This window comes from Felis catus, chromosome E1 (assembly GCF_018350175.1).
Source record: "Felis catus isolate Fca126 chromosome E1, F.catus_Fca126_mat1.0, whole genome shotgun sequence".
Classification (NCBI taxonomy): domain Eukaryota; kingdom Metazoa; phylum Chordata; class Mammalia; order Carnivora; family Felidae; genus Felis; species Felis catus.
In genome coordinates, this window is record NC_058381.1 from 49,623,920 (window position 1) to 49,649,868 (window position 25,949).

General features: G+C 50.1%; 1 protein-coding gene across 2 annotated transcripts in view; it reads right to left on the reverse strand.

Annotated features, from left to right (window-relative positions):
- The window catches only part of RGS9 (regulator of G protein signaling 9), a 73,185-nt gene that overhangs the window by 27,506 nt on the left and 19,730 nt on the right, over positions 1-25,949 (reverse strand). The window contains exons 7-11 of one of the 2 annotated variants that reach the window (XM_019818137.3): positions 24,324-24,400; positions 17,848-17,929; positions 10,917-10,988; positions 2,022-2,051; positions 1,228-1,289 (exon numbers count right to left, since the gene is read on the reverse strand). In XM_019818137.3, the coding sequence (XP_019673696.1) occupies positions 1,228-1,289; positions 2,022-2,051; positions 10,917-10,988; positions 17,848-17,929; positions 24,324-24,400 (323 nt within the window). The remainder of the gene's footprint in view (positions 1-1,227; positions 1,290-2,021; positions 2,052-10,916; positions 10,989-17,847; positions 17,930-24,323; positions 24,401-25,949) is intronic. The other variant, XM_003997097.4, reaches the window with a different exon arrangement.

Consider the following 25,949-nt stretch of genomic DNA (forward strand, 5'->3'; position numbering starts at 1 on the left):
TTTCATTTCTCCCCAGACCCTCCTATTTCTCAGCAAGACCCCTACAGTGGAGCCACTCAAGGGAAGAAAAAAGAAAACTACGTCACAGGTCCAAACACAAATGACATCGTACAACGGTAACGAGGCACTAAAACAAATAAAAATTAGAAAGTGGGGGTTAAAGTATCCAACAGCCTTCGAGTCTCCTTCAATGTTCTTTCTGCTTGGTTTCATTCGATCGGGTCTCCAGAACATCGGAGGAGATGGTTTTTACTTTGTCATGAAACAGAGATGATCATTATAACCCAAGGTGAATGTCCACTGAGTATAGGGGCCCACTCCCATCTGTGACGGAGCTGTAGTCAGAAGTCATTGGAAAATGTGGGTGAGGTCAGGGCACATTTTATCAGGCAGGTGGTATGTTTGCAAACTAGGGATTGGGGAAGGGGTAAAAAAGATATTTGACGATTTTTCGAAGAGACTAACCCCTAACAGTACTGGAAGGAAGGCACTGGACAAAACACAACGCCTTCCATCTTGAATAGTACCGTTACTGAAATCTTACACGGCCAAAATAAATGATTAGTCACACTGTGCCCCCGCCCCCCAGAAGTAAGCCAAGTCCATTTTCATGTGTGCAGGAAAATCTTAGAGTTAGCAAGGTGGGCCTATAATGAATTCCACATCTTAAAAGGACAAGTGCTTACACTTGGGGGGCACTAAACCCTTTTGTGTCTCCCAAATAATATCCTATGAGGGACTGGATCAAGGTACCCTGAATGTTCAATAAATAAAATGTAAATTTCCAATTTATCATCATTGGATTTTAAATCGAAGATTAACAATGGACATTTGATAGTGCGTTGAATCAGTAAACATAACTCAAGTATCTCTAATAAGTTCGAGTGAATAATGATAGGAACACAGGCCACTATGGAGCCCCAAGGAACAGTTCATGAACTTTCAACTCTTCCCTCCTTCTCAATCCTCACTTTAGTGGATCCCAAGAAAGACGAGACTTGTATAAAAACCCCCATCCCTGATCTTGCCTAACCCAAGATGAGACCTGGACACTTACACAGACTGAGGAACCAGGAACTTAATCCTCAAGGGACTGGTTTTGTCCCTCAGAGTTCCTTAGGCTCTTATGTCAACCCATGACTGCTCAAGTTTGCCTGAAAGTGGAAAGTTCTCCTCTTGCCCACCTCTTGTTCAAACCTCAGCAAGACCAACTAATTAGGGACATACCCTCCAAGGGACACCGAAGACTTCACCGTGGACCTCATTAAGGCCTGTTGGTAATACATGATCTGAAAAAGACACAGTGGTTAGAAGACGTCCAACTTCCCCACCTTGAGTGTCACTAACACTGGCACTTCCATGTGGCCTCCAGAACCAGGAGCCATTTATCTGTCACAGCCCCCGATTCCATCCCCTCAAGCCACCCACCTTGGTACTAACAGGACACAGGCTCACAGTAGACAGGTGACCCCAAGCTCCAAACTAGGGGCCTCTGCAGCCCATCATGTATCAGTCTGGGAAAAGGCACCAATTGAAAAAGCAAAAAGTTCTAAGGAACATTAAATCGAGACATGGGGACAGATGCTTGGCTTTTCCCTCAGGTGCTCCTGGCTGACAGAGCAGGTCTAACCCCAACAGCCAACGCTTCCCAGGGCTCTGTCTTGTGCCCTGGTCATGAAATTTGCCAAAATAGGTAGTGTGCCTGTTCATATCCTGAATGTCCCCCTAACTGTAGGAGCAGGGGCCGGGGTGGGGAGGCAGACACTGTGGCATTCACTCCCAGGTCCCTCAGATCTGTGCCTTCTGAGGGTGTCTCCTATCCCAAGCGTCAGCACCAATCCATGTAGATCTTACAAAAGAATCTTTGTCATTCTGTGCTGCCCATTACTTTGGAGACAACTGTTTGAACATTACACATGGTTTTTCATTTCATTACTGAGGGCAGAACATAAAGCCAAAGTACATACAATTTGTGAGAGGATTTAAAAACCAAACTTCCCCGGGACTGGGAAACTAATTACCTCTTTTCTGACAGCAGTGATTGTTTGTTTCTGTAAAACAAAGAGGCAAAAACCATTAAACAGCTGCCAGTAAGTCATTATAGTTCAAACGCCCATTTGAAAAATAAAAATCCTTGCCCATGAGAAAATTGTTTCACCTCTCCTTCCTTAAAAGATAGAATTTCCCCATCACTGACACCTCCACCCTATTCTATACAACCACTGGAGAATTCATTCAACTAAGGCTTTGGTGAGGGAACAGGTATGATTTACTACCATAACTTTCTTTTTTAAGTTTATTTATTTTGAGGTGGGGTGGGGGGCAGAGAGAGAGAGGGAGAGAGAGAGTCCCAAGCAGGCTCCACACTATCGGCACAAAAGCCCAACATGGGGCTCGAACCCACAAACTCTGAGATCATGACCTGAGCTAAAGGCAAGAGCCAGATACCCAACCGACTGAGCCATGCAGGTGCCCGATATACTACTATAACTGTACACCGTTCTCCCAAAAGCCAAGATGAATTCAAGACTAAGTTCAGGGATTCGACCCAATCTACCATAGTGCCTACACGGCCATCTTAAATAGAATGCGACGCAAAGACGGTGAAGCAAGTATGCGGCTTGAATGTTTATTTCTTTTCTCACAGGAGACTGCTCTGAATGAATGGTGACCTCCACTCCTCAGGTATTCATAACAACTTGACCGATACAAATTGGAAAAGAAACAAGCCACATGGCCAAACATAAAGTACGTAACAAAAAAACCTGAGACCAGCATCCAAGGAAGGTGAGTCCCAGAGTTGAGCTGTAACGTGGAAGATCATGTCGGGCCCCATCCTCTCATTGAAGCTGCCAAAGCAAGCTCATGCCTGGGGTGAGCAGGGCATCCTCTCTCTGGATTTTTTGAGATGGAGCAGAGAGAGCCTGGCTCCCAAAAGGGACTCCGTGTATAGAGTCTTAGAAGCTCCTGGAAACTGTTACCATTCAGATCTGTCTCCTACTGAAATGCTCTACAATCTGACATGCTTCCTTAGTATCACTTTTCTGCTCGCTGCAACCCCTGGGAGCTGGGCACAGTTGATGATTCCAGTCTCAGTTTTTTGAGATTTGGTTGTGTCCAGGGGCTGCTTGGTGCTGACACCCATACTTTAAATTGATCATCTTAATTTCTCGCTGCTATCATCCAAGCAACTTAACACAACCAGATCTTCACTGGAAACAGAATCAGAAGTCCAAGGAGGACACTATTTCCACTAGCCAGTTAGCAAAATAAGTACTGGCCCAGGAGCCCATTGACAAGGAATGAAGGCAGGTCTAATCTGGAATGTCACATCCTTGTCTCTCCTTTCTAATCCATGCTGGGTTCCATTCTGCTTCATTAGATTGCTTTTATGTAATGAGCTTTCCCAGGACATCCTTTTTCCTGGGTGGGGGAGTAAGGAGAGTTATCTCAGAAAATTAAAGGTAGGTCTCTCCATTTTGGACTCACATGCACCCTGACTTCTTCCTTCATAGCACTTACCACAACTGTAATTAAATATTTATTTGTGCGATTCTATTTCACATATGTATCACCCGCCAGGCACCATTAAGAGCAGGGGGACCATGTCTGCCTCTAACATAATTTCTGGTGCATGGTAGATGTTCACAAAAACATCAGACACGGATGCCTGGGTGGTTCAGTCTGTTGAACATCCAACTCTTGATCTTGGCTCAGGTCATGATCTCAGGGTTTGTGAGAATGAGCCCCGAGTTGGGCTCTGCTGACGGCACAGGGCCTGATTGGGATTCTCTCTCTCTCCCTCTCTCTCTCTCTGTCCCTCCCCTGAGTCTTTCTCTCTCTCCAAATAAATAAACTTAAAAAAAAAAACAATCAGAAAAATGATGGCTTCCATGTTCTTGGCGGCCCAGAAAAATGGAGATGTATTCTAAGCTTAAATTAGAATACAGTATTTTTCCACCTAACATGTTTGAGACACTCCCCAAATGGTCCCTATTTTGGTAACCACACCTATTATCTATTCCCATTGTCTCCTAACAGAAGGCATTGTTTTAGAAGACTCTCATTTCAGGTAGAAAAGGACCCTGGGGTCAGAGTGGCTTGGCATCCAAACATGATACAATCAGAATCTCTTGTTAGAAGTGTGCTAAAGTAGACTAAGAATAACAGCTACTGGTCTACCGACGCCCTGTGTTCAAAGGGGAAGGTGGATGTTGGCATAATAGCAACCAAGTAGCAATTCATGCAAGGCAATTTACATCTTCCTGATCCCTTACAAAGTTTAAGGGAGGCAGGTTCCATCATTCTGAGTTTCAGCTGAGGAAACCGAGGCTATGAGATGCTACAGGGCAACTGTCTCAATATCTCCTGGTCGGTAATTGGTTGAGCCGGGATTCAAACCTAGCTCTTCCCTTTGCAAAGCTGAGGAGTGATCTTGGAGAACCAGAAAATAGATAGCCTACTCTCTTCACCAGTTCCTTCTTTGCCTTCAAGCGACAGGTGCTACACAATGGAATGACTCTGCCCGGCCATTTAAGTTAAAACCAAACAAAAAGAGAGCTAAAGCCCCCATCACAAGATGAAACAGAAAGACAGGAAACACTCTTTAATCAACACTAATGACAGTAAAACCAACTCCCAGCTACAAGATAAATAAACTCTGGGGAGCTAACACACAGCACGGGGACTATAATTAACAATACTGCAGTCTATACTTCTACGATGCCAAAGAGAGTAGATCCTAAATGTTATCACCACACACTCAAAAAAACCATACTTATGTGAAGGCACGGAGGTATCAAGTAACCTCATGGGGGTCACAGTTTTGCAATTCATACCTGTTTCTAAGCATCGCATCGTACACCTTAAATTCATATACGTTATATGCCCATGAAAGCGCAAGGGGAGAAAACCACTAATGACAGTAAGGATCGCGATCATACGAGGCCTGTGTTCAACAGCCAGCGTCATAAACGGCCTCCTGCAAAGTGCCCCAGGCCCAAGGTCAAAGTCCCTGCAAGCACGGGTCTCCTGAGCACACAGCAACAAAAACTCAATGAGCCGGATTCTCAGTCCGCCCGACGTTCTCCGTTCTCCCGGCTCCCCGAGGAGCCGTCCCTGCAAGTCAATCCTTTTCACACACACTCTCAATCTGAGCCCATTTTCTCAGTCTTCGGTGTGTTAAAAATATTTCATATTTGAATTCACTTTATTTGGTTTTAATTACCCCATTAGGGCTCCTGCCTTGGTGGTTCAGTCTGCTGTTTTCTGCTTTCCAGGACTACCCTCTGGGAATAGCACAAAACCTGGGGCTTCTCCACCTCTACCTTGGGTTTCTCACATGGATTTTACTGGTTATTTCTAGCTTTAAAAATAGCTTTCTGGGGGCGCCTGGGTGGCAGTCGGTTAAGCATCTGACTTCAGCTCAGGTCACGATCTGGTGGTTCATGAGATCGAGCCCCCCGTCGGGCTTTGCACGGACCGTGCGGAGCGTGCTTGGGATTCTCTCTCCCTTTCTCTCTCTGCCGCTGTCCCACTCTCTCTCTCTCTTTCTCTCAAAATAAATAACAGCTTCCTCTTGATGGATATAAGAGTACCCCTGTCCTGCTAAGGGTCTGTCTACATTGGGATGGTACAGGAGAGGGTTCTGAACTTTTCCAACAGACAGAGAGAGGTTTCGGGGAGAGGGGTAAGTCTTAGAAAATGGTATGGACTTTCAGATCAGGCCCAGGTCCAATTACAGGTTCTGTCACTTATTGGCCATAGGACTTCGCATGAGTTATTTAGCACTTCAAAGCCTCTTTCCTCCCTTGTAAAAGGGGATTAAAAGGGGGGGGGGGATTAAATGAGATAATACACACAGGTGACTGGCATATAGGAGAGGCTCAACATCCAGGGGCTCCTGACTGGGGTTCACACACTACTGCTGACAGCAGGCATGGTATGGGGTTACCCCAATCACAAGGTAAAGGACCGGGTGCCCATCAATACCTGGGACATACTTATGCTAAAGAAGCTATCTGTTGTTTATCTGAAATTCAGATTCAGCTGAACACCCTGTATTTTTATTTGCTAAATCTCATAAACTGGTCAATATCATTATTACTTAGCCAAAGGCCATTTAAAAAAAAAAAAAACATTAAAGGGGCACGGGGGTGGCTCAGTCGGTCAAGCGTCTGACTTCAGCTCAGGTCATGATCTCTCAGTCTGTCAGTTCGAGCCCTGCTCTGGGCTCAGTGCTGACAGCTCGGAGCCTGGAGCCTGCTTCAGATTCTGTGTCTCCCTCTCTCTCTGCCTCTCCCCCACTCACACTCTGTCTCTCTCTCTCTCTCTCTCTCTCTCTCTCAAAAATAAATAAAACATTAAAAAATGTTTTTAACATTAAAATGAAGTTATTAAAAATACACACACACACACACACACACACACACACACACACACACACATTTCTAAGCCATTCAAAGAAAACCACTTCCTGGCAACATAAGACATAAACATTTTTTTCTCCCTGTAATTCATGCACAAACCCCATGCTTTCTCAACAGTTGGCCCTCCTGGTGGGAAGTCACTTCTTTATTCCCCATCCGAGTGACACATTTGCCTACAGGAAGATACTCTGCCTAAGGAATCTTCAAATGTTATGCATTCTTGGAATTCTAACTTGTTATTTTTCTCCTGTGGAGCTACCCAAATAGGGACACATCTATAGCCTGTTTACACAGCTCTGTGGCCGGCTTGCTGGCCTCAAAACCCGGGTTTTGGCTGCAGACAATTATCAGGCCATGCCCTGAAGAGACCCTGGGGCCGCTGCAGACGGGGAGGTGAAAAGGGAGGAGGAGGGGCCGGCAGGGACCCTGGGATCAGGCAGCCAGGCAGGAACACACGAAGAAACAGAGGCGAGGGTCTGGCAAGCCACAGGGTGAAATACAAGATGGGGACAACCGTGAGGAATCGGGGAACACAGGCATTAAGAGCAGGGAGAGGGTCAAAAGTCAGCAACCAGGAAGTCTGGGGACTGACGCAGTTAATGCAGAGCAGACGAGACTAGAGATGGGAGGCGGCTACCGGCCAAGGAGACAAGAATCCCAGGTTACCACCTGCCCTGCCTCGGACTTCCTGACCAGGCAAGATTACACAATTTGCAGGGTCGGGTGCAAAATGCACACGCGGGGCCCCTTGTCCAAAGAAAGCATGAAGAACTTTAAGGGTGCCTGGCCCACTGGGAGCTGTCCGCCAACATCGGCCACCGGAGCAGTCCCTTCCAGCCGGCACTGGCCATGAGAAGAAAGTCGTTTGTCCCCAGTCGGTGGGAGCAAATGGGGGCTTTCTCTCACTGAGGGCTCCAGGCTGAGGGCTCTGAAGCGCAGAGTATTTAACCCTATGGAGCCACATTTCTGTCTTTCACCCCAAGACTGGTGTGCACGCCAGTGTGAACAGTGCTGTTCAGTGGCCTAGACAAGAGAGGCCTCCCCTTCCCACCGGTAGAAACAGAAGACGGTGTAAGGGTGGAAGAGGAAATTGGCTAAGTACAGCCCCCGAAAACAGGGTCTAGGGTCTAGAGGACCCATAGATTAGTCCACTCACAGCATGGCGGCAGCTACCATAATGACAGCTACTGTCTGTGCGGCGACCTCTACGTGGTAAATACCATTCTAGACACTTCACGTAAGTGATCTCACGTGATCCTCCGAGGAAGGGGCTCTTGTTACCCCCATTTTATAGGTAAGGAAACTGAGGCTCTGAGTGGCTCAAAAGCTTATCCGAGATCACATGTCCAGGGAGAGGCAGGGCTGGGATTCACCCTGATGTCAAAGCTCTCTTCAGCACGGCGCACCGGTCCTCATCACGACATGACCATCATCACCCTGTCGGGGTCAGGGGAGGAAGGGCCAGCCCCGGGCACACCACTGTTCACGGCCTGGCTACTGCCCGGCCGCCATGATGTCTCCTCACTGAAATAAAGGGAAGATGGGGGCCGAGTGTGCCACAAGGCATGGGAACCGAGAGAAGACACGCTCTCTGGGTGCAGCCCTTGGCCCACAACCAGTTCCCCCCAGGGCTGGGCAGCCACACCAATCAGAGGCCACCAGCCTAAGGAGGTGGGGCACCCAGAGCCCTAGACACCTGCCAACCTAACAGTTTTCTTTCTTGTGCCTGATGCTGTTCATTTCTTTTGGGTTATTTGCCTCCATTTAAGGAAAACAGGTATCTTTTCTAGAATCCACTAAGTCTCAGAAATGGCCTCTCTCTCTTCAAACCAGCAACGAGAGCTCTTCTCTGAAATGAGACACAAATCTGAAAGCCCGAGGCCTCATGGAGACACTTCACGTTCTTGTGACCCTCTCCCCTCAGGGCAGATCAGCCCAGAAAAACAGGGGACGTTCAGTTAGACGGTGGGAAGTGTCGCCAACAGATCCAACATGGCGCCAGCCTCCATTCCCCGCCACAGCCGGGCCTCACACACGCCGAGGCTGGCTGAGCAGGAGAGGCCCCGCTCACATGAGAATTACGGTTTTTTATTCTTCTGAATATTCCAGAGCAGCCAGAGTGCAGACAGGACAAAGAGAGCTGGTGGGAGAGAGAGAGAGAGAGAGAGAGAGAGAGACAAGATGAAGGAAAAACAAAGTGAAAGAGCCCCCGTGTCAAACATGCCCATGGTGAAGACAGCCCTCAGCCTCACACACCGTCTGGCTCTCTGACTCTGAGCTGAGAGTATTGCCAGTGTCTGGCTAGAAGTGGGTGGTGAATGCCAGAAGGCAGGCTCTCCTCCTGGCCCGACCGCCCGTGAGCCGAAAGATGCTTCCTCAGCGAGGAGGGGTCTGGCCAGGCTCCTTGAAGTTACCCCCAAGGAGCACAGAGGACAGAGGACCTCAGCTCCTCTGCTGTCCTCCCAGAGCTGGAATTAAAGGCCTCCCACATCACAGACACACACAGACACACACACACACACACACACACACACACACACACACACAGGTGAGCCAATTCCCAACAGCCCAGGGTCAGAGAACAGTGATGCGCTTTCCACCCATGCCCTCCCCTCCTCCACACCACAGAGGTTTCTAGAACTGCCAGTTATCCATTTAAAAAAGAAAAAAAAAGGCACATCTTCCACCTCAGTTCAGTATTTTCCTTGATAATTCTGTTTCCATAGCAACCCAGCCTACTAGGCCTCAGCAATTATCTGTCGTCTGATGAGGGGAATGTGGAAAAAGCCGTGAAGGCTGACAGTGCCATATATGTGTCAAAGGAAGGGTCACTTTAAGTTGTTGACCAAGGGACCTAGCAATGCTCCAGGGGACACCGCCCTCTGGGAACTCAATGCCCCCTCTCCATGTGGACCCCATCCCTCAACTCAAACCTCGGTCTCACGCACTGGTGGTCCCCACAGCCATCTTGAGTTCCAGGTCCCTTCTTCCTCCTTTCTGGAACATTCCCCTCACCTTCCAACTCAAGACTTTAGGCACCACCAAGGCTTACAGGTGACATACGAGGCTAAAACAACCCCTTGCTGCCCAAGGACGTTAGAAGGAGAGCAATGAAACTGTCTAAGACGAGCTTAAGTGGGTTTCAGGCTCCATGGATCTCAACCGGGGCCATCTTGTCCCTCAGGTCACCCTGGACAATGTCTGAAGACACGTGTGACTATCAGGACTGGGAGTCTGGCAGGGAAACGCATGGAGTTACTGGAACCCAGGGATGCTACTCAACATCCTACAACACGTAGGCAATCCCTCAAGGAATTATCTGGACCCAAAGATAGTGCCATGCTTCATGCTCGCTCTTTCAACAGCTTATGCCCTGCGTTTCTTTAAATAAAAAATGGCCAGGGCGCCTGGGTGGCTCAGTCGGTTGAGCGTCCGACTTCGGCTCAGGTCACGATCTCACAGTTTGTGGGTTCAAGCCCCGTGTTGGGCTCTGTGCTGACAGCTCAGCCTGGAGCCTGCTTCGAATTCCATTTCCCTCTCTCTCTGCCCCTCCCCTGCTCATGCTCACTGTCTCTCTCTCTCTCTCTCTCTCTCTCTCTCTCTCTCTCTCTCTCTCTTTCTCATGAATGAATGAATGAATGAATGAATGAATGAAATTTAAAGATAGATAGATAATTGTCATAGAAAAATGGCCATCCATCATAAATGGTGGCCTATCTGGGAAAAGGGTCCTTGCAAAACTAACAGCATAAGAGAATCTTTGCAAAGGCCCCCACCCTACTGAGATGCAAAAGAAAGAGTGACATTCTAGGCCACATGGATTAGGTTTAAATTCAAAGCTGATTCAACGGTTTTGAGCCTGGGGCCTCTAGTCTCCAGGGGGTCTGGGACCTGGCTGAAGTTGTGTGCAAAATGTCTGTCTGGGCATCTTTGGGCAGAATGGGTTCATAACTTTCATCAGATTTTCTTTAATTTTTTTTAATGTTTATTTGAGAGAGAGAGAGAGAGAGAGAGAGAGTGTGTGTGTGTGTGTGTGTGTGTGTGAGCCGGGGAGGGGCAGAGAGAAAGGGAGGCACAGAATCTGAAGCAGGCTCCAGGCTCTGAGCTGTCAGCACAGAGCCCGACGCAGGGCTCAAACCCACGAACTGTGAGATCATGACCTGAGCCGAAGTCAGACGCTTAACCGACTGAGCCACCCAGGCACCCCACTTTCATCAGATTTTCAAAGGAACTGCCTCGTAAAAGTCTGAAGACCAACCACCTAGATCCTATTTGCACTGACCTGCACTCTACATTCTCTCATCTCCCATCATGCAAGACCCATGGCCTCCCCCCTTCCCAACACTGGTATCATAAGATATCTCTTGGTAGCCTTAAAGGGGAGATATCATTGCCCCAACAGACAAAAATAGGCAATAGACATACGGACACTTTCCCAGCCTAAGAACCTGACCTTGGCCCTGCCCAAGGTATGCAGCAGAGACCTACCTGGTTTACCTGAACTTCATTCGGATTCGTCACTCGGTCCAGGCCATAGTCCAGCACATTGTTCATTCCCGGCTGAATGGAATAAAAACAACATAAGAACCACCACTGGAAAAGCCTCTACTTTATTATGATTCACTTTGGGTCTTCACCAAGCTGCCAGTTATGAGACTGAGCTAAGAAGGGCTTATGGCTTACCCCACAGGGTGCTACAAGCTACCGTAAGATGCTCTAGGTGAGCTGTTAAGCTTCATGGGTTTGTTCCACTATCACAGCATCCCCAGAACCCAACACAATAGGATGGATGGGTGGATAGGTGTATGTTTCGGGGAGGGGTGAATGGATGGATAGATTTATGGATGGATGGATGGATGGATGGATGGATGGATGGATGAAAGGCAATATGGATGGATGGATGGATGGATGGATGGATGGATGGATGGATGAACAGGCGGATGGAGAGAGGGAGAGAGGGAGGGAGGGATAAAACTCAAACTCAGTAAGAGTTCACTGGGATTTGTCCATAGGACTCTGACTCCTCTGGGAGTGCTCCTTCCCCACCCTACAGTGCAGTACTTTGAAGAGTCCAGGCTCCCGTCAGGCACATTTGGGTTCCAACCCTGGATCTGCCACTTCCTAGCTGTAAGGAAGATTTTGGAAACTATTTCTCCTCTCTACACTTGCTACCCCTCCCAAGAACTGGAGATGATCTCTCCTACCTGTCAAGTTCTTGTTGAGGATTTAGCAACATGACATGTGAAGCTCTCACCAGACAGTAGCTATTACTGAGCAAGGGCTTGGACCCATTTTAGGATCATGTATGTAAAGGCCTGGCCCCAAACGGGCCTCAGTCTTTACCAGTTCCCTTCTCCATCAGGCAGCCAACCCTCCAGCCAATCTTGCTTGGTCTCTCCCAATTCCTTGGCCAACAAGTTGGGTCTTTCACTTCCTTCTCTGTTAGTTTGGTGCAGGCAACCATCAAATTCTCCATACGTGTGCTTAACCAGGCCTTCCACACTGATGCAGACGCCAGAGCCTGCCGAACTTTGTCCCCATCAGATTCAACCCCAAAGGGATTCGCCACATTTTTAGCTCAGAGGCATGATTGCCCAATAAAATATATGGTGCTCAGTTAAGTGTGAATGTCAGATAAACAACAAAGAATTCTGATTCGTTATTTACATAAAAATACGTTCCACGTGTTTTTAACGTAAATATACAATAAGCATAAAAATTTTGCGACATAAATCATTTGCTGTTTATCTGAAATTCCAGTTGAACTGGGCATCTTCTATTTCACTTGCTAAATGTGCCAGCTTAGCTCAGCGGGCTACCACGGGGGCAGATACTGGGCACACGGACTAGGCAAGGAAGAGAAAAAAGAATGAAGTAGAAGGTGGGTGGGGAGAGAGAGAGGGGAAGGGAGCGGCCATCATTACTCTAATTGTCACATGTGGGCTTCCATCAACAAATATTTATCAGGCACTTCCCATGGCTGACATTGCGCTCAGCCCAGAGAGCCCCTGGCCAGCGTGACACCTGATGGCAGCGTGCATCCCCAGATGGCATCTCAAGGCACTTCCAGTCTTGTGGGCGAGGCAGCCCCTTGGCAATTAGTCACACACCCCCACCCAGGGGACTGCCTTTCTCCCTCTGCTGGTTTGGAAGGCTCCCAGCCTCCGCTCATTCGTTCCTTTACTCGTCAGGTAGCACCAAGTGCCCGTTCTCCACGGCGGTCACCACCGCTGATGCCGTTTTTGGCGCACAAGAGGGTGCTCGACGAAGACAACCCAGAGCTGACCGCCAGCTCACAGGAAACAGGGCGAAGACATCCCTGCAGTGGGCGGGCGGCCGGCAGATAAGGAGACGCGCAGATGTGCCCAGGGCCACTGCCACACGCGGGAAGCCCGCAGAGACAGTCCCCTTGCGGTGAGTCCCAGTGGGTGATGCCCCAAGAACATCTCTTGGGCGTTGGCCAAAGAGGCGATTTGCTAAATGCCTCACAATTCGGGTGAGGAAAGGACCCTTGCACCCCCCAAAGACTGCTCCGCGAGGAGGCGACATCCCCAGAAAGGGCGTTCCAGAGCAAAGCCAGGCTGGCAGCTGACGGACACTTCTTGGTGACACGCCACACGTCCCTCCCGTGCCTTGTCCTCCTCTCCCTCATCATCTCTCTTTCCCCTAACGTATCGGTTCAGACCCTTCCGGCGCATGGAACAGAAAACAACAAAACGCCACATGGTTCCATAAACAAAATAAAGCAGGGGGAAGACAGAGAGGAGGCTGCACCAGGGGACGAGTCCTGGCTGGAACATCACTTCTACGGAGAGGTGCTCCCGGGCCCTGATCTGCCTCGAGACCCCGGCCTCTTTCGCGCTGTGCTGGCGTGCTGTATGGTACACACCCATGGTGCAAAGCTGTCCTTCGTCCCTCCGCCAGACCGCGAGCCCCTTGAGGGCTGTCCTGGCTTAGAATTCAAATACCCCCATTGCCTAGGGGGCACTTGGCCCAGAGAGGGCATTTCTGATCATCTGGATCAGAGTATGTGGAGTTTTCCATCGGTTTTTATGACATAACGCTCTATGTCAGACCATTTTCCCAGGTCAACAAATGGCCTTTGAAAATGCTATTTCAGCAATTTAATGATTTAATCGCAATGGTCCTTCATGTGGATATAATCTTATATTTAAAGGTTTTTTGGTTTTGGTTGGTTTTTTTTTTTTTTTTGAGAGAGAGAGAGCAAGAGAAGGAGAGAGAGAGAGAGAGAGAGAGAGAGAGAGAGAATCCTAAGCAGGCTCCAGGCTCAGTGGGGAGCCCAACACAGGGCTCGATCCCACAACTGTGAGCTCACGACCTGAGCCAAAATCAAAAGCTGGATGCTTAACCGACTGAGCCACTCAGGTGCCCCTTAAAGATTTAAATCTATTGAGGCGCCTGGGTGGCTCAGTTGGTCAAGCATCCGATTTGGGCTCAGGTCATGTTCTCGTAGTTCCTGAGTTCGAGCCCCACGTTGGTCTCTGTGCTGACAGCTCGGAGCCTGGAGCCTGCTTGGGATTCTATCTCCCTCTCTCTCTGCCCCTCCCCCACTCGTGCACTGTCTCTCTCTCTGTCTCTGTCTCTCAAAAGTAAATAAAACGTTAAAAATTTTTTTAAAGATTTAAAGCCATTTATTTATTTAAATTTATTTTGCCATCTCGCTGTTGTTGGACATTCAGCCCAATCTTGACAGGAAACAAGGCAGCCACTCTCTTCTCTGGTGACCGGGCAGAGTTCGCGGTTGACACGAAGGCCATTTAGCTTGATACTCAGACAAGCCACCGCGTGATTTAAAGCACACACCACCTGCATCCCTGGACCATATCCTTCATGTATCCATGGTCCAGACGTCAGCGACCAGACCCTCGAGAGACCCAGAAGTCACAGCCGGTGCAGCAAAGACACACGGAAAGCCCCCAGGTGACTTCTCTGAAGGAACCGTTCTCCCTCGTTCTCCCTCCGCTGCCTTACACAAGTAACTCTTGTTGGCATCCTGCCCGGATGCAGCAGGTTAAAAAATGGGAGGGGAACATCACTTTCCTTCATCATTCTCCGCTTCTAGACCCAGTCCCCGGCACATCCATGCTGAGTTACAGGCAGCGTTTGGGCTCAGGATGGGGGTTAGGCCGGATCCCTCAGCCACCACCTCCCATCCCACATCTCGAGGGTGGGCTTGGCCTCCGTCTGTGCTGATATCCCTGCTACAGCATCTGACACCACATTCCCACCACCCCCTTAACCGATCACCCCGCGCTGTGCCCCCTCAGCACTTAAGCCTTACCTCCGGAGCAGTGCTGCTAGCCCGTTACCGCGATTTGGATTTTGCACCCCCCGAGCTGGGAGAGGGGACCACGTGCGGGCGCACCTCCCAGAGCAGGAGCTCGTCAGACAGATGTGGATTCACATCCCAGTGCTGTGCAACCTACTGACCATCTCTGAGCCTTGATCGCCGGCCCCGTCGGGATAACAGCGATGGGGAGACTCCCTATCGGGCGGCATTGTCATCGGGTAAGTGGGATCATCCTCGCCAAGGGCTTGATATGGGCAGGGGCTTGAGGACTTTTAGCAGTTGTTTTACGCCCAGAACCCACCTCAGCTGGCCCGGAGTCAGGGCCCATGAAGGTTTCACGGATCACTGAACAGACAAGGGGACGGCTGGGTAACAGCAAGCCATGTCCCACGCTATGACAGTTGGTTCCAGACAGTCCACACACAGTTGGTTCTAGACGCCACGGAGCCAAAAGCTTTGTTTGCCTGGCTGCCTTTTCTCCCACTGAGGTGACAGTTTGTTTGGGTCTCCTGGGGACAGCCTGACAGTCCCTAAGTCCCTGGGCTTCGTGGGTCTGTCAGTCCAACTGCTCGATTTCTACCTAGGCTGAGACAGACTTCAAGCAGGACGCCCCTCAAACGGAACATTCCACCAGGAGGTGGACCGTATTTTAAGAAAGTCAGGGAGATGGGGGCGCCTGGGTGTGGCTCAGTTGGCTAAACGTCCAACTTCGACTCAGGTCTCACGGCTTATGAGTTCGAGCCCTGCATAGGGCTCTGTGCTGATGGCTCAGAGCCTGGAGCCTGCTTCGGATTCTGTGTCTCCCTCTCTCTCTCTCTCTCTCTGCCCCTCGCCCCACTCACACTCTCTCTCTCAAAAATAAATAAGCGTTTTAAAAAGTTAAAAACAAAAGTTGGGGAGAGCAGGACCCAGATGCTCCCCAGCCTCATCTTTGACTTCTGGTCCAGCTTTGGCTTGGGGGGCAGCACTGACGGAGACTGGATGTGAGAACAGTTTTGCGCCCACGGGGTTTTACGACTGCCCCAGGTACACCAGAACGGCACGGCGAACTTGGCTCCCTGGCGCTATCAAAGAGGGACTGGGTACCTTGGAACCCTGGCATCATGTTCGTTGGAGCAGCAGCGATTCATGCGATGCGCTAATGCCCGGGGGGGTTACAAAAAGGCCTTCGGATGCGCTAAGACATCACGGGACACTGTCGTGGGCGGCATAAGAGCAGAGGGACCGGAGAGAGAGCTCCTCTGACACTCACTAGCTGTGCAACTTTGGCAACATCCCTGAGCCTCAGCATCCTTATCAGCAGAATGGGACTAATAATACCACCTTCTACACGGGGCTGCAAAGATGAGATGAGGGAACAAATGCAGAAGGGTGCTAGCACAGTGCCCGGCACACACTTATGTGCTCAGTTGGGTCTGCTGTGATTGATGACGACGATGGCGGCGGCAACAGTCACAGTGGTGCCGGTGGAGGCGGAGGAAGCGGGAGCAGTGGTGGTGGGTTGGCGGCGGCACAGGTGATGGTGGAAGAAGCAGTAATCACAGAGTCGCCTTGTCAAATTCAGGGACTTGTGCATCATACCGTGAGGGGCCACTCGGCCAGTTGCCTGGGGCGGGGGCTGAGAGCTTTCCCCAAGACATGGGGAGAACTCAGATCATCTGGTTTTCACTCTGTTCCCTACAGGCCTCGTGGCTGCGGGGACAGAGGGGAGGAGAGAGACCCGGGGTGGATCCTGTGCACAGCCCGTCGATGTCACGTTGCAAGAGATGCAGTCACCCAGCTATTTCCCCACCACGGAGTCTCTGCATGTACCACGGAAGCCATTCTCCACCGTGCAAGGAGCAGGGTCCCCTCCATCACGCGTGCCACGGGCACCAGGACATCTTGCCAGATGAGTGGCTTACCCGTCATTTGCCCTTATCCTCACCAAGGCTCCCTGGTTAGGAACAGATGACAGGAGGCAGGCTGAACAAAGATGTCACTCCTGAGCTACGAAGGGGAGGGGTGGGGAAGGCGTGCTTGGCTGTCTCTCCAGGACCCTGTCATCCCAGCCGGCACTCCTTCACCCAGGGGACCTGTGTCGGGCGTCAGCTAACTGGTTTGTCTAGGGGAAGGAAGCCTGAAACAAAGCAACACCCAACAAGCTTCTTGGGGATCAAACCCAGGACCTTGACCTCAGCAGCGAGGCGTGCAAATCGATGCCCCCACAGATGGCACACCGCATGCGATATCTGGTTCTGAATGTAGAAAGAAAATGGCCCAAATGGCCCAAATCTGACGAGCTCCAAGTTCAAAACCCCAGAAGCTTTGGCACCGTGACCGACCCAGCTCACGTGCTGGTTCTGAGAATTCGGCCACCTGGCGGGCAGGAAAAGTGGAGGAAGAAGAGGAATGACATTTGCGTTCGCTTTTCAGAATCCCTGTAGCGACCTGTGGGCAGCACCTGGGTCTGACACTGGAGTAAACTGAGGCAGCAGAGTTAACCCCAGTGGGTGACCGTGACAGCACGCTTCTCTGCCGGGGGGCGGGACTACCACTTCCCGGTAACCAGCGGTAACAAGTGACGTCACTTATACGCAGCTTGTCTCTCTGGGCCACTTAAAGTCTCCGAGCTCTGAGCAGGGAGGCACAGCACACACTCCTTCCCTCTAGCCCCCTCCTGCCTCAGCTGCTAAGGAAGGATCTAGAAAAGCAAACGGAGAGGGAGCAAGAGACATAAGGCATGGCTTCCAGTTCCCTGCAGCATTTTACATGGAGCCTGGGTTCTAGTTTTTTCTTCCCGTGTTCCTTTTCCAAGGTATCATAGCACACGCACGCGCACACACACACACACACACAATTCCACCTCTTATAAAAGGCAAGCTCATTCAGGTTCCTCCCACGGCTGGCTTCACTTAGACCCAACACCAACAGACCAACAGATGAGCCACAAGCTCATTCCTTCCAAGCCGTCTCTTTCCTCTTCCACCGAGAGGCACCCGGATGTTAACCCAACGCTAAGCCACCGCTCTTGCTGATTCAGTTCCAGCCCCAGAGGGAGATGAGCCAGCAAAAGGGATGGTGAGGACAGGGTGACAGACGGGTGGGACCAGGAAGGATAATACTCACAGGGCATCGGTGGACCAGCCAGTACGCCTTCTCCTGGCAATCCAACGCATACCTGTCTGCTTTATTCCTTTCCTTCCCAGTCCTGAAAAACCAAAAGCCGCATCAAGGCCAGTGAGACTTTGCTCCGTTTGCTCAGTGATGCAGCCCGTCCCCAAAGCCCCAGACCACTCCCCCCGCCTCTCCAAGTCATCTGTGTTTGCCCATAATCGTAATAATGACAGAAAACACTAATATCACCCTCTCGTGTTAGGTCCTCTCACGCGTGTGAACTCATATAATCCCCCCCAGTGACCTCGTCTCACCTCGCAGCTCGGCGGACTGAAGTAAAGACCGACTGAACGCCCCGCGGAGGGTCACGGTGGCAGCAAGGGGCAGAGCACGGCTCTACCCGACAGCCCTGCGCTGCGACGCAGCCACGCCACCGTGACTCAGCCCCAGAATCGAATCCCCTCCACCTTCACCACCACAGTGAGTGTGGACGACATTCGGGGTTGATGACATCGGACCACCTGGCTTAACATTTCCCTGCTTCGATAAACACCGTGGTCCACACCCGGACAAGTGGCAGCAGGCAATGCCAGAGCTTGCTACCAGGGACGATGCTGGGCCTCGGGTGGGGGTGGGGGCGGGGGGGGGGGGTCGTGTGTGTCTCCCTCCCGGTCATTCCCGCTGTCACTTCACAGAGTTCGTGCCAAGTCGGGGTTTTTTCCAAACCCAGCTGATTATGGTGAAAGGCTATTTATCTTCCCTCTTATCTCTCTCTCCCCCTTCTCCCATTATGGGTAGGAAATGATGCTGTGCTCTCCTCCTCCGGAAGCCGGGCGACATTAATTACGGTGCCAGGGGCCCCATTTGCCACTATTTCCACGGCGACCTGCACCCACGTGGCTATGCTGGTTGTCCAGAAGACAGAGACAGCAGACTTATCCGCCAGCGAATGCATCGTCAATAACATCATCACATCTAGAGGGCCAGGTGGGTGGAGAGCGCCATTCCAGTAGGGTGTTTTGCCAACTTCCTCTGGAAATTAAATATAAACACCATCCCTCCTCCTTCCCCTTGCCGGCCTAACTGGATTTTCCACCAGGTTAACTACCCCGAGTCCTCAGGAGGATGGGCCACAGACGGCCCGAGGCACTGTGGCGTTTCCACAATGCTGGAGAGTCTTATGAATACAGCCGATCGCTAATGTACAGTAATGGTCCTTTCTGGCTTCTTCTCTGGCTCTTCTGTGACCAGCATCAGACTGGCTGCTGTCAGCGCAGAGCCCGCTTCGGATCCTCTGTCCCTCTCTCTGCCCCTTCCCTGCTTGTGCTCTCTTGCCCTCTCTCTTAAAAATAAATATTAAAGGGGCGCCTGGGTGGCACAGTCGGTTAAGTGTCCGACTTCAGCCAGGTCACGATCTCGCGGTCCATGAGTTCGAGCCCCGCGTCGGGCTCTGGGCTGATGGCTCAGAGCCTGGAGCCTGTTTCCGATTCTGTGTCTCCCTCTCTCTCTGCCCCTCGCCCGTTCATGCTCTGTCTCTCTCTGTCCCAAAAATAAATAAACGTTGAAAAAATAAATAAATAAATAAATAAATAAATAAATAAATAAATAAATATTAAAAAAGAAGAAGAAGAAGAAGAAGAAAGGGGCACATGAGTGACTCTGACTCTTGATTTCAGCTCAGGTCATGATCTCATGATTCACGAGTTCAAAGCCCGCATCAGGCTCTGCATTGACAGCACGGAGCCTGATTGGGATTTCTCTTCCCTCTGTTGGCCCCTTCCCCTCTTGTGCTCTCTATCTCGAAGTAAATAAATAAATTTTAAGATATTAAAAAGAGAAAATAAAAAAAGAAATACAATTACATACTGCCTTATAAGCTCTAAGGAAAAGTTCAGGTGCTCTAATGCACAATCTCAGATGGCCCCTGTGGAGTTTGTTAATCTGTCTACAATTCCTTGGCATTCCTCCCATCGAGAGGAGGGTCTATGTCCTCCCCTCCTGGGACCCAGGTGGGTTTCTTGTGGCTCTTTCAACCCAATATAATATGTCAGAAATGGCACACTGCGATGTTTGAGGTTGGGCCCTAAAAGGTGGGACAGCTGCCATCCTCCTCACCGGAATATCTGCCCTTGAAGCTTCCAACCACCAGCAAGCAATGTGACTGCCCCAATGCCACCATGTTGTGAGGGAGCCCAAGCAGTCCAGAGGTTACGAGGGCAGGAAATACCCAGCCAGGTGCTGAGGGCCCCCAGCTCCAGCCCTCCCACCACAACCATGTGAGAGACTCAGATCCAGAACTGCCCAGCCAAGCCCTTCCCAAATTCCAGACCAACAGAAACCTTGAAAGATAATAAAGTGACTGTTGCTGTTTTGAACCACTTTTAGGATGATCTGTGTGCAATAACAACAACTAATCAGAAAAGCCTCTTTGAGCATGTGACATTTGAACTGAGAGATCTCTCACTCTGAAGGGTGACAGGGCTCTATTTTTGTTTCAAAAATGGCGGCAGGGGCACCTGGGGGGCTCAATCATCGAAGCGTCCGACTTCAGCTCAGGTCACGATCTCACGGCTCATGAGTTCGAGTCTCGCATCGGGCTCTGTGTTGACAGCTCGGAGCCTGGAGCCTGCTTCGGATTCTGGGTCTCCCCCTCTCTCTGCCCCTCCCCCACTCATGCTCTGTGCGTCTCTCTCTCTCTCAAAAATAAATAAATATATTTTAAAAATAGGGGCACATGGGAGCAAAGAGGCCAATTGGGGGGATACTGCCATGGCCTGGGTGACAGCGAGGTTGGTTCAACCAACTCAGGGGAAGGGGGGGGGGGCACACAGAGGAGGAGGAGGTGGGGTGGCAGGAATTTTGCCAGAAGTGGCAACAGGACTGGATGACTACACAGGGGGCGTGAGGGCTTGTGGGCAGGAGGTAAACGGGGTTCCCTGTACTGATGGGGGTAACACTAGAGGAAGAGGTTTGGGGTGCGAGGGAGCGAAACATTCAAATACGAACAAGTTATGTTTGAGATGCGACATCAACATGCAATGAGTCTGGGATTCGGAATAGAGGTTTGTGTCGAGAGGCTCAGTATAACCAAATGGCTACCTCATGAGCCACCAACACATACACAGCCAACCTAACTTTGTGGTGAGACCCTGTGTTTGTATTAATCGGGGTTCTGCAGAGAAACAGAACCGGTAGGAGATTAGATAGATAGATAGATAGATAGATAGATAGATAGATAGATAGAGGCAGAGTTTATTTGTTGAGTAACATACAACTGAGGAAGCTGGCAAGTCTAAATTCCACAAGACGTGCCAGCAGGCTGGAGACCCAGGAAACGGTTGATGTTGCAACTTGAGTCCAAAGGCAATCTGAAGGCAGAACTACTTCTGCCTCAGAAAACCTCAGTCTTTGGGGCACGTGGGTGGCTCAGTCGGTTAAGCGTTCGACTTCGGCTCCCGATCTCACGATCTCACGGTTTGTGGGTTCGAGCCCCGTGTCGGGCTCTACGCTAACCGCTGGGAGCCTGGAGCCCGCTTCAGATTCTATGTCTCTCTCTCTCTCTCTCTCTCTCTTTCTCTCTCTCTCTCTGCCCCTCCCCACCCACACTCTGTCTCTCACTCTCTCTCAAAAATAAAAATTAAAAACAAAGATTAAAGGGGCACCTGGGTGGCTCAGTCGGTTGAGCATCCGACTTCGGCTCAGGTCATGATCCCGCCATCTGAGTTCGAGCCCCGCAGTGGGCTCTGTACTGACGGCTCAGAGCCTGGAGCCTAATTCAGATGCTGTGCCTCCCCCTCTCTCTGCCCCTCCCCTACTCACACTCTGTGTCTCTCTGTCTCTCAATAACAAATAAATGTTAAATTTTTTTTAAATATTGTAAAAAAAATAAAAATTAAAAATTAAAAAAAAACCCTCAGTCTTTTTAGTTAAAGCCTTCAATTGATTAGATCAGGCCCACCCACACTACGGAGGTAATCTGCTTTACTCCAAGTCTACTGATGTGAATGTTAACCTCATCTAAAAAATACCTTCACAGTGTCATCATAGACTGGTGGTGGCCCTGCTGTCTAGGTACCACGGCCTAGCCAAGTTAACACATAAAATTCGCCGCTGCACATCCTAGAGCTGAAATCAGAGGCAGCCTTTGAGTTAAGCGATGGAATTAGTAGGGAAAAGCCAGTATCTCAGAAGGATGGAGTCTTTCCGGAATCGCTCATCCCAAAGCAGCTAGAAACGACGGAGGAGGGGATGCCCTAAGACATGGCAACGCAGAGCTCTGTCCAGGCTAAGGCCAAGTCTGAGTGGTAGGGCCTGGGGGAGCCACTGAGAATAGCCCTGAGTTGCACACACAGCTAGGGCATCCTGGAAGGCATGTCAGGGCCGCTGGGCTATCCTGCTCAGAGCAGAGAGCTGGAGGAGGATGAGGCGGTTCCAGCCCAGTGTAGAACCCAGCAGAAACTCAAAACTGGTGCATTGACTAGACCTAAGTAACACTAGCCCAGCCTTGACCATTACCTCAAGAGCGACTTTGCCAAGGACTTTTTAACCTCTCTAAGCCTCCATTTCCCCATTTGTGGATGTGAGGGGTGACAAGAGTTCCTGCTGTGAGCACTTGCTCTCACCATTATAAACGGAGGCGGTACACGGAACTCACCAAATGAAACCTTATGAACAAACACAAGTGAAGGGAGGTTAGAGCACTCCCCGTAGCTGTTCTGCCTCAGGCACACCCAGGCAGAAACATGTCAGCGGCGAAAGACCCGCTCCAGGTCTCTCAGTAATGCTCCTCTACCTGAATTTAAAGCCTCAGAGCAGACAGTCCCTCTCTGAAGCAATAAAGCCATCTGCCATTAGAACTTTTATGCCCCCCCCCCGCCGCCCCGCCCCTAACAGGCCCTTCTGCATAATAGCGCTCACCCTCTCGTGATGGCTAATTTTATGTGTCCACTTGATTGGGCCATGGGGTGCCCAGAGAGTTGGTCAAATGTTATTCTGGATGTATCCCTGAGGATGTTTTCAGCTGAGGGTATTTTAAAGTTGAAGGCCTGAATGGAACAAAAAAGACTGATCTCCCCCAAATGAGAGGGGATCCCTCCTGCCTGGTGGCCTTGAGCTGGGACATCAGTCTTTCCTTGCCTTCAGCCTCAACTGAAACGTCAGCGTCTGGGCCTCCAGCTGCTTAGCCTCCAGACGAACCTATCACACCAGGGCTTCTGGATCCCCAGCCTGCCAGCCGTAGGTCATGTCACTTCGCAGCCTCTGTAGTTGTATGGGCCAATTCCTTATCATAAACCTCTGATATACATACATACATATCCTAGTATTTCTGTTTCTGTAGAGAGCCCTAACCAATCCACCACTACTCGGATCCCAAGGCTCTTGGATGAGATTCCACTGTTCAGCCCAGCCACGCACCAGCAAGGGTAGACCTTCCAGAAACTGGACCTGCCTGGGCAAGTGAGGCTGACTGGACTTACCCATTTTGGTAATATCTGGTATTGGTGCCCAGGTATTCTTGACTCCCCCACATCACAGGCACACAGTAGGATTGTACATCCCCACCCAAAGGAGTTTAAAGTTGGGCACCACCATAGGAGCCGCTTTGTTGGGCTAATGAATTGTGAACACAAGTGACATGCATCGCTCGTGACCCATACAGGCTCTGCCTCCCTCTACTCCAGCAACAGGCGAAGCCTGGATGGTGCCACTTCCTCAGCACGGGTCCCGGAGTGGGCACAAAGCATGTCAGGGCCCCAGCGAAGCCACAGTGGACATGAAGCGCAGGCAAGAAATGAACCCGTGGTTTCGTGCTCCTGAGGCTTGGGGGGATGTTTGTTACGACAGCCTAACATTGTCCTGACGGATTCACTCTCTGCAACATTGACATCTGGCTCTCGTAGACAAGGTAGAGCCTTCACGGGGACTTCCGGCTCCAGTTCTGAAGTGGACAGCAGGCAAATGAGACCAGTCGTGGGTGGTTCTACTGTGCAAATCTGCTTTAGATCTTTTTATGGCTCCCCATGGCCCTTAGCGCTAAACCCTCTCCCGATCTGCTCCTGCTAACATGTCGGGTCTCACTTCTCTTGGTTCCAGGCTCTGTGCTCTCTGCTCCAGCTACACAAAACTGCACCAAGTGGGCATTCCCCCGATTCCAGACTCTGCTTCTCTCTGCTTTGAAGATCCTTCCTCTCACCTCGCCCTTCTTCTCCATCCGCCAGCACCACCCTTCCCCCCGGCAACCTCCTAGGCAGCCTCAGGTTCAATGCTGTTTCTCCAGCTCTCCTGCAGACACCTGTGTGAGACCTCATCTCAGTGCAGCATCACAGCCTGTTTGCTCGTCTGCCTGACCCCAGACTGTGCCTTCATATTCCCCATGCTGAGCCCAGCGTTTGACAGTAAAAGCCCAATAAAGGTTTGTTACGATAAAAGGAAACAAAGAAGGAAAGGAGGGAGGAAGGACCAACAGACAAACGTGATCTTTCACTCACTTGTACTGTTCTTTGGCCTGCATAATGACAAAGTCCCACTTGTAGTTAATTTTTTTGTTCAAGAAGTTGTAATTTTCCTAGAAATGGAGAACAAAAAGAACGCTAAGCCCCACAACACAGGCTGTGTGCAGACGGAAGCAAGCTCTAAGTCAATGAGGGTGTGCCCCTGGCTCTAGACGCAGCCAGATGATCTCCCATCCCAGCTTTGCGAAGGCATTCACTCAAAAGGTAGCACTGAATTCTCAAAAAGCCTTCACAACAAAAGCCACACCCTGGCTTGGATTTTTTTTTTAATAAATGTATCCCAGATCTGATTAGGAAGAGGGGAACCGTGTGAGGGGAAATGTAGAAACTCAGTATTCAACAACAGAGCATCACAAATGCACAAAGACAAATCCTAACATTGGTATGATGTGGGCCCTTCGAAATACATATTTGTAAAGAATAAAAACACGACAAGATTGTTGCTGTCTGCACAGGAATCTAGCCTTTTGAGGGATGCGTGTGTTCTTTGAGAAATCTGACTCATCCGGCCTAAAACCAAAGCTACACTATTGTTTTCCCATCACAAACTCAAGTTCACATCTGTTTATCACATAATGTCCATTATCATGCATATTAATTGTCTCATTAATAGGACAGCGAACGGACGGGAGTAGCTACTGTGTGTCCAGTAGGCACTGAGGCAAGGGCTTAAATTACAGCAGGAGAAACTGAAGCTTGACATGGGGAAGAATTTATTTCAGCAAGCTGCTTCCAAATAGATGGACGGATGAATAGTAGATGGATGGATGGTGGGTGGATGAATGGATGGATGATGGATGGACAGATGGATGGATAGATGGAAGGATGGAAGGATGGATGGATGGATGATGGATGGATGGATGGATGGTGGATGGATGGATGGATGGATGGATGATGGATGGATGGGTGATAGATGTTGGATGGATGGGTAATGGACGGATAGACGGTGGGTGGGTGGATGGATAGGTGATAGATGATAGATGTATGGTGCACGGATGGACGGTGAATGGATAAATGGATAGATGGTGGATGGACGGATGGTTAGATTGTGGATGGATGAATGGATGATAGATGAATAAATGATGGGTGGATGGATGGATGGATGGATGATAGATGAATAAATGATGGGTGGATGGATGGATGGATGGATGGATGATGGATGGATGGATGGATAGATGGAAGGATGGAAGGATGGATGGACAGATGAATAGTAGATGGATGGAAGGATGGATGGATGGATGGATGGATAGATGGAAGGATGGATGGATGGATGATGGATGGATGGATGGATGGTGGATGGATGGATGGATGGAAGGATGGATGGATGGGTGATAGATGTTGGATGGATGGGTAATGGATGGATAGACGGTGGGTGGGTGGATGGATAGGTGATAGATGATAGATGTATGGTGCACGGATGGACAGTGAATGGATAAATGGATAGATGGTGGATGGACGGATGGTTAGATTGTGGATGGATGAATGGATGATAGATGAATAAATGATGGGTGGATGGATGGATGGATGGATGATAGATGAATAAATGATGGGTGGATGGATGGATGGATGGATGATGGATGGATGGATGGATGGATAGATGGA